The sequence below is a fragment of the Phaenicophaeus curvirostris genome, chromosome 10 (assembly GCF_032191515.1).
Source record: "Phaenicophaeus curvirostris isolate KB17595 chromosome 10, BPBGC_Pcur_1.0, whole genome shotgun sequence".
Lineage (NCBI taxonomy): Eukaryota > Metazoa > Chordata > Aves > Cuculiformes > Cuculidae > Phaenicophaeus > Phaenicophaeus curvirostris.
Genome location: NC_091401.1, coordinates 23,235,966 through 23,244,538, shown reverse-complemented (window position 1 = coordinate 23,244,538; position 8,573 = coordinate 23,235,966). Strand labels below are relative to the sequence as shown.

The 8,573-nt window shown below is 35.8% G+C and overlaps 1 protein-coding gene across 2 annotated transcripts in view; it reads right to left on the bottom strand.

The window, feature by feature from the left end:
• Window positions 1-444: 444 nt before the first annotated feature.
• Window positions 445-8,573, bottom strand: part of IFT80 (intraflagellar transport 80) — a 45,430-nt gene continuing 37,301 nt past the window's right edge. The window contains exons 14-19 of one of the 2 annotated variants that reach the window (XM_069865124.1): window positions 8,373-8,544; window positions 7,941-7,958; window positions 5,631-5,720; window positions 5,365-5,537; window positions 4,111-4,234; window positions 445-1,382 (exon numbers count right to left, since the gene is read on the bottom strand). In XM_069865124.1, coding sequence (XP_069721225.1) covers window positions 1,269-1,382; window positions 4,111-4,234; window positions 5,365-5,537; window positions 5,631-5,720; window positions 7,941-7,958; window positions 8,373-8,544 — 691 coding nt within the window. In that variant the 3' untranslated portion in view covers window positions 445-1,268. The remainder of the gene's footprint in view (window positions 1,383-4,110; window positions 4,235-5,364; window positions 5,538-5,630; window positions 5,721-7,940; window positions 7,959-8,372; window positions 8,545-8,573) is intronic. The other variant, XM_069865125.1, reaches the window with a different exon arrangement.

Here is an 8,573-nt window from a genome sequence, read left to right as displayed (position 1 = left end):
AGTGATATTTTGAGCTAAGTTCTGGAACTAGTAAGCGCTTTCTGCAAGTCAATGGAAGGTGAAGGTGTTCACTTTGCCACATGTCAGTACACTAGAGTACTGCAGAGCTTTGAATAAACTGCATCAAAATTGTTTTATTTAGCAGTCAGGTAAATCAATGGAGATCACCTAACGCATCACATTAGATACGGTTAAAACCCCCATTATTTGTTTTTATGAAGAAATTTATTAACTATGCAAAGTGTCATATAATGACTTACAAACCAGAAAAAATTTCTCAGATAAACAGACATTTAACATTTTAATAGAAACATTTGAAAGATACATATTATACAATGTCAGTTATGAATAACCTGCTCATGTATTTATAATGCAAAGGACCTTCTGCAAAGAATGTCTAATGTATGCAGCCACTGTCATATGTAAAACAATGGAAAATATAACGCAAACATGGAACCAATGTTTTCAATAAAAATGTGTGGAAAGCTCTTCCTTATATTAAATGAGAATGATATTTTAACCTTATGGAAGCTTTCAATATTCTTGTCAGTCATACATGCTAGATGGTACAAAACCAACCAATAACACTGTCTGCTACTTCAAACAAAATTCGAAGCACATTTGATATTTTAAATAATTTACATTCTCAGAAAATACCATTTATTGCTGAAAAGTTTGCTACAGTGACAAACCTGAAATGTTGAAGTGATCTGAAATTGTCTATTAAAGAACTTGCTAGTACACGTGTACTAGCAGAAATATGTGTTACTGTAACTGAGTGAAATATTCTTTTGTACTTTATAGGTGTAAGATCCTTTTTAAGTTTTCAACACTTAGGTTGCTAAATTTGATTCAGGCCAATTTATACAAGTCTTTACAGAAGTCCCTGTGGTTGTGGAAATAACCAAACTAATTAACTAGGTGCTTAAACAGCAAAATCGGTACTTAATTAGAGGCAACAAAGATTATATTAGTTTAATGGCAAAGAAAATTTAAAAGTCACTTATGAAAAAACAGTCAATTTCCCTTTTTTTTATCATAGATGTACTATGGACTACAATGTAGCTCCTCACTGGAGCTAGGGCATCAGAACACAAACCCAGCTCAAAAATGAGATTGTAGTGAATAAATAATTCTGCGTGTCATCCAACAGTTAACAAGAACTACACCAATCCTCACTCCCGTTCTCCACAATGTTTTATTTATCTTTGTCAAAATATGCCAGTACAAAACATTCAGGAGCACTTATTAAGGTGACCAAACAGCAGTTATTGCTGTACAGTTACACTAGCTCTCACTGCAGGACTCACTGCTGCTCGTTCTCTTTCTTTAGCAATTTCCATCTCTATTTTGGCTTTGATTTTATTCCAATCAACTTCCAGCTGTAAAAACAGAAAAGTGAGTATGCAGAGGACAAGTAACATGATATAGAGAGGTCAAACAGATAGGTATTCGCTATCAAGAAAATCTGAAGTTACAACTATGAAGTGACAGTTCTTTGTGTGTGACAGCTACAAATGGAATGTATGAAGACACAGTTGAGTTCTAACAAACCGAGATACCACCTTTAAAATAAAACAAGCTTGATGCATTTTAACAAATACTAATACATCTCATTGTGCCTGGCAAAAAAATCCCAACATTAAAATACGAAAATAACTTGGATCAACTTGCATCTAATTTAAATGTAATGACATCTGTGTCCTATTACTGAAAATACAGCCCTTGATCAATAATAGATGCAGTGATGTCTTTTGACTGCACCTAAAATCCACCAAGTAAACTGATAGCACATTACACTAGTTATCTGATAGAAGAGAAATCAGATTTCTGACTGAAATTTGTCTTTGACATCAATAAACGTTTTAGCTTTATCTTGGCATTTCTCCAGCTGCAGAGAATCGTCATCTTCTGGCTGTACTCTATACCAGTGGAACAGTAGATATAGGACAGTATCCATGGTACTTCTATTTCAAAAAATGCTTGACAAGGAAGAATGGATCCTGGTGCATCTGATGACTACAAAAACATGCCCAAAAACTGGGCAAAAATGTCATTGAGGAGTTCAGTTTTGTTGCTGGAGAATTAAAACTGCCAAGGATGGGATGGGAAAAAAAATCTCAACTGCTGCATAGGGAATTTTCAGAGTAGCCGTTATTCTGATAACTAAGCCATGAAATAACAAGGAAGAATCTCTGTGAGGGGAGATGTAACTGCAGTACCCACGTTCCCATGTGAAAAGGTTAATCCCTCAATTCAGGGTGCGAATACTAGATCCAGGTGCTTTGGATCTGATGACTGAAATCTTTACGAGACTCTAAGATTAAAGAATGTGTTTGCTTTAACAGATGTCATGCAGATGCTAAACATACCACGGACAGGGCTAATTCTGCCATCTAGCCCACAGAGCTACTTGCCAGCAAAGCCAACAGCCCGTGCCAGTGACACTGAGTAACTGCCAAGATATGGATACTCAGTATACACATTAGGTTCCTAATACCTTATATATAAAGATGTGAGATATAACAACTAAGCACATTGTTTAGATTCCATATCTGATTGCACGTCAGTGGTCTCAGCTGCAGTATAGAAACAAAACTTAAGAACTCCCTGCTTAAGCCTGAAGGAGTTTTAGGTGGTGAGAGGTAAAGTGAGACCCCTTTTTTTTTTCCCTGAGAAGGAATAGCTGCACAAAATCTTCCTTTTCTCTTTGATGCCCTTAACATTTCCTGCTGACTTTGCTATATGAGTCTAACAGGCTGCATTAAGAAGTTAGCTACCACCATAGCCATGAGCTTAAAATCCACTTCATTAAATAGGTTCCTTTTCAGTTTCTGATCCAGCAGACATCATCGCCTGAACATGGATGCAGAATACAGCTCACAGACTTATTTACTCCAGGAACCTTCTCCTGTCTGAGACCCAAGTTTCAAGTGGAAGGTGAAACAGGCTCCACTCACAATGCTCTGCTCACATCTTGCCACTGAGAAGGTGTTATTGGTTAGGAACCCCTCCAGAAAATACAGCTTTCTTGATGATTTAAAGATAGGACAGTGGTACCTAAAAAGTCTCTTTCAGAAGTATCAATAATGGATTTAAAGCATGTAGAAGACATGCTTCCAACATAAGCAGCTGCAATTGCTGCATGATGAGTGCTCAGAATCTGTTCTGGTATTTTTCTGTATTTTGCAGAATAGTTCGTTGTGTGGCTAGATATTGTGCAGATTTTTATTCTTGTTTAGGAAATGAGACATCTTTAGAAGTGCTAAAAGGTAATGACTTACATTAGAAATCAAGCTTTATTGAAAGGGTAATGGGCTCTGTTCAATTAAAGGATCTGAACTAACAGCTCAGATGTGTTTCTTGATCCATCAGCTACAGTGGGTGACAGGATCTAACACAGTCGAAGTACATATCTCTTTTTATAGTTTCACTCTCAGAATGCGTATATAGAGTGAGGGAAACAGCAGGAAGTGAAATTGCTGTCTAAGGTGCACTTGTGGTGTCTCTCATAAAAGACACATGAAGTATTCCTCCAGTGGAATGCAAGATACTGTAGCTTATGAACTGTAAGATCTGACCTCAGTCTTTAAGGCCTGTGAAATGCTAATAAATTGAAATGATGACGGAGGGGGTTTCCAGAGGTTTGATGAAATTGTATATTTAGCTATGTATTGTATTTGGCAGAATGGTTTGTAGTTCACTCTTAATATATCTGGGTACCTCCGAAGTTTGTTATTGTTGCTATCCATAAATGTCTTCAACATTTTAATGGCATTTTAAGAGGTACCATTTTAAGAGGTTCAACCATAAGAACGTTTAGCTCCCTGTTTATAGAAAACAACTGTGCCTTCATTTGTATAACCCCTGCCAGATACTAAATATATACATTCCATATCTGTGCCTTCAAATGAAACATATGCACAACTATTACTAGCCAAGTAGCCACACATCAAGCTATGAACTTGTACTCAGATCTATAATCTTAAGATTTGTGTCCACATTTGAACCAAAGAAGGAAAATGCAAGAGCAACTCCCCCACCTTCCCAAACTTACTACAAAGAGCATGATGAACTAAAGTTGTAGGAATAATTCTGAGGAATACTTACACCTTCCGCATACTGCAAAAATCTTTTGTTCGTTTCTTTTTTACCAAAATCCTCTAGGAACTTTTGTCGATAAGCCAGGACCGTGTCAACATGTGTCTTGTGCTTTACTGCTAGTTCTAGAGCCCTGGAATAAAATAGAAATGGGCTTGTTAGGCTATATAAACTCTCTGGCACAACTACAATCACTGCGGGTTTGCAAAATGATACGCTTAAAAGCGTTTAGGCTGCAGGCAAAGATTCCTAATCTATAGTGCCAAGCAGTTTTACGTTCGTATCAGCCACAGGAGGTTAAAAGTAGCCAGAGAAGATGACTGTCCGCTTTACAATGCATGCTATGAAAAACATCCAACAATTATTTCTGTTGACAATCTCATCACATCGTTGGAGTTTGACAATAAGAGACTTTTTATTTCAAGGAAGTTAAGCCAAATAGCTCTCACAATAGCACTCTCAATATAAAGGGGCAAAAAAATTAATTTTAAATAACTTTATTATAGTTAAGAATCACTTCTGAGCAGTGCTATAACACACATTTATGGTGTATGGCGCACATCATTTACAAATACTCTACAGGTGGGAAAAATTAGCCATTGGATTACTATCAAATCTGTTTTCTTCTCAATGGCATGCGGAATACTTACGTTTGATATAAAAGGTTTTTAGATGATACACATTAGGCAACGTAATAAAAAACACAGACATGTGAGGGAAAAACAACTTTTTGCCCACAGCGATATGAGTATAACAGCAGAGAAATTAGTAATAAATGGCCTCAGAAGATTCTGCTAGAAAACGTGGGTTTTTGTTTAAAGGTGAAATTCCTACTGTGTTTTCTCAGGCCTAATTCATATTTCATCCACCTACACAGTGCTGGGAGTCTAAATAGCCACATATCTAATTTTAGCAACAAGACATTTCAAAACAGCCTTAATTCTTTGAGGGTCACAAAGTCTGAGGTATCACTAATGACTTTCCTGCATTAACAATAATGAAAAAGCCAAATGCTATTTAAAAATGCTTCCAAGTATGTTTGGGGCTTCTATTGCAGAACACTTGTATCTCCTAAATAAGACAGAAAACCAGTTACTTCTTTGGGTATTGTTAGGATATGATTTAATCCATCTTTTTTTCAGCTCTAGGCAATTATAGATAGGAAATTAGCTAAGTATCTGCAATAAAAGAACTGATCTAAATAATTTACAGGTTACCTCAGTAAGACTGCTTGTAAACATACTATGTTTGAAGAAATATTACCTATCCCAGTTGTAAAGATTAATGTTGACTTGAATAGCTTGATAAATAAGGCCTCTTTGGAGAAGCAGGGTTTCAGCTTCTTGGGTGTCTCCACTGAGCAGCAGTATATGAGCCATCCTTGACTCTTTTGATGGAAGATCTTTGATGGACTTGATATACTGAACTTTGTCGATCTGTTAATGAGACGTACAATAGTTTAATAAGGGAAATTAATTAATAAAATGAGTTTTGCAACAATTTAACTGCAAATCAATCAGTTTTCTTACCTCACCAATTGATGCATAGGCGATTTCTGCTGTAGCCATCTCTTTGTTGGCAACTGCCATAGCAGCTAAACATGCCCACATAGTTTGATCCTGCAATTTGACGAAAAAAAACGCAACTTCTAAAACTTCAAATATTTCTTATCATGATAAAAATGACTTCTCAAAGAAAGTACAAGTCCTGAAAATAACGTGTAACACCGCAACACTTCTCAGTCTGCAATTTAAGCACTGTGGTCTAGGTCTCTTATTAGAAAGTCACTACTGTTTCTCAGAACTCCTTCATTATAAAAATGATGGTTTCATAAATAACTGTACTGGAACCATGATGCTGACTATCACAGTAACTGTACATTTATCATAAATGTACTACAAATGAAAGAGAAAGGAAAAAAGACTTGACTGTAAAACAATGAACCTGCTGAAAAGTAAATGAAAACTTCAAATTTCAGTCTTCTTTATGGTATTTTCAGTACATTTTTTTTGCTTAGAATTCAGAATTAGAAAAACTTAGTGGTAAAAATTGTTTTCCGTTTTCATGACTTTGGCATTTATTTTTTTTACACAACCTTATGGAAACCACTAACTCAGAAAAGCATTTAGAAGATCCTGACATTTTGATGTATTCCCTTTTCAAACCTGACAACTTTATGACAAAGATATATTACTAAAATATAGTTGTTAACATAGTTTAGGCTACCACATCTGAAAACTCTAGTTCAGACAGAAAAACACAATTTTGAATGCACTCGTTAGCTCATGTGCACTGTAGGAATGAAGTGGGGTTTCATTTTTTTGTTAAATATGTTCCATAACAAATTTGAAATTAAACATTTTGCAATCCAAATAGGGTTTTAGAAGTAGCACAGGATTACTATTGATTTAAATCAGAATAAAAACCTACACTGATTATGCTCTATACACATTCCCACGCCCTGCCTCACAATTGCTTTTCTGTAAAACAAGACTGATAAGACCTGCCGAAGCCAATGAAATACAGCAATTTAGCCTAAGGCTGTGGTTTCACTATCACCACCCCTGCACGTGTTCCTACTCTGGCCACGTGTTCCTACTCTACACCACAATTCAGGACAAGATAAACTTTCCTGCTGGTAGTCTGTAACTTAGGAGAATTAAAATTATTCAGAGAATCCAATGTTAGTAAAACCTTTGTTGCGTTGTCTCCCTATTTCCCTATTATTTAGAAAATGAGGTGATAAAATGCTAAACACGCAGCCTGAAATTATTCAAGAGACCAAATTCCCAGGAGTTTTTCACCAATAGGTCTTGCTGGTCTCTCTTCCCTCAGAAAGACAGTCCACTTTCTTATTATTGATTGGAAACATTTTGAGCTGTTTACCTGGGTTCCCCAAATCAACAAAATAGCCCTGCATCTCCATGAAGATTTCAGGAATCATGAAAGAAAAACAAAGCACTCAAGGCCAGACTGGCTGTGATGACTCTCTATCTCAGTGTAAGGGTATTCCAGGTTATCCCTCAGCCCAAAGAAATTGTTAGATAGATCAGATATTCACACCATCAGGTTTAGGCCTGTTTAAATCACCTTACATTCAAGACAAAACCTTTCTCTTGTAATCCAAGGAAAGAAGAAGCCTCCAAAGACTGAGACCTGGGTACCTAACATGGGATGCTTAAAACCAGGTGGTGTGACTACTCTTCATAGTGAAAATAAAGATTTTGTTACAATTTTCTTGGAAGATCTTCCTCATTTGATGAAAGACACAGACTAATGAGGAAGAGTTCATAAAAAATGGACAATGAAAAAAAATACCTATATTGGGATTTTTAAAAAAGCACTAAAAAGTTTAAACGTTTTTCCTTTTAAGTATGATTAAAATCATTGGATCACTCTACTCATAAGAATGAAGAGGATGTACGAGAAGTTTGACAAAAAAATCTGCTTGAATTAGGAAACCTTCGTGTTAATCAGAAACAAACAATATTATGAATATTATCATCTGATATAGATATTTTATTTTTAAAGATGATGCATTTAGATTGCACAAAAAAAGATAAAATCATACTGTATTTAAAAACTGAAATCCCAGTTCCCACTGCCAAACTGTGGACTCAAAGACTACTGTTAAAGGGGTAACAAGCAAAATAAAAACCAGATTACAACCCAAATTATCTGGAAGTGTATTGATTTAATAATGCAAGTATAAACATGTTTTAAATACACGTTTAAGGTCACAGTAATCATACGAACGTGCTAAACTCTTTTCTAGGAGTAACTGGAGGAAAGGAAACAGGGTTTGGGGGTCTGTCTGCTTTAAAGACTGCCAGACTCACCTCATCTGTTGCTGTTGCCTACATACAGACAAAAGCAAGCAAAGGAAACAAAAACAAAAACAAGTGAAATAAAAGATGAAGAAATACTAGGCAACTGCATGTGGAAAAGCAGATCATTTCTAATCAGTTATATTAAGGCACAGTCCTGAAAACTTAAGCTTATTTACTAACCTCTGTGAGTACCTGTGTTCAATCCATCTGGACTTTGGTGTAATAAAACCAAGAATTTTTATTATGTATAATGAAAATTATGAAATTCTGTATATTATGCAAGTATGAAAATTGCATCCCTTCTCATGATCAGCCCCAAAATAATCAGAATGGAAATAAGACGTAACATCTGATATGCAATTATCATTATTAAACTAATACTTAAAAGCATAAATATTACAGTGAAATTCTATGCAAGTGCTCCCGATAGTTAGCATTTACCTTGACAAAGCGACACAATCTGACAGCATCATCCCATTTCGAGCTACTAACATATTCATGAAGAATTGCAGGATAAGGTGAAACATTAAGGTGAGTAAGTGAGCCGTCTGCTCTTCTAATTGTGACTTTATTTCCCACAAAATGTACAATCTGGGGATTTTTGCTAAATTCACTGGGTAGAAAAAGAAAGGTAGGTTAATG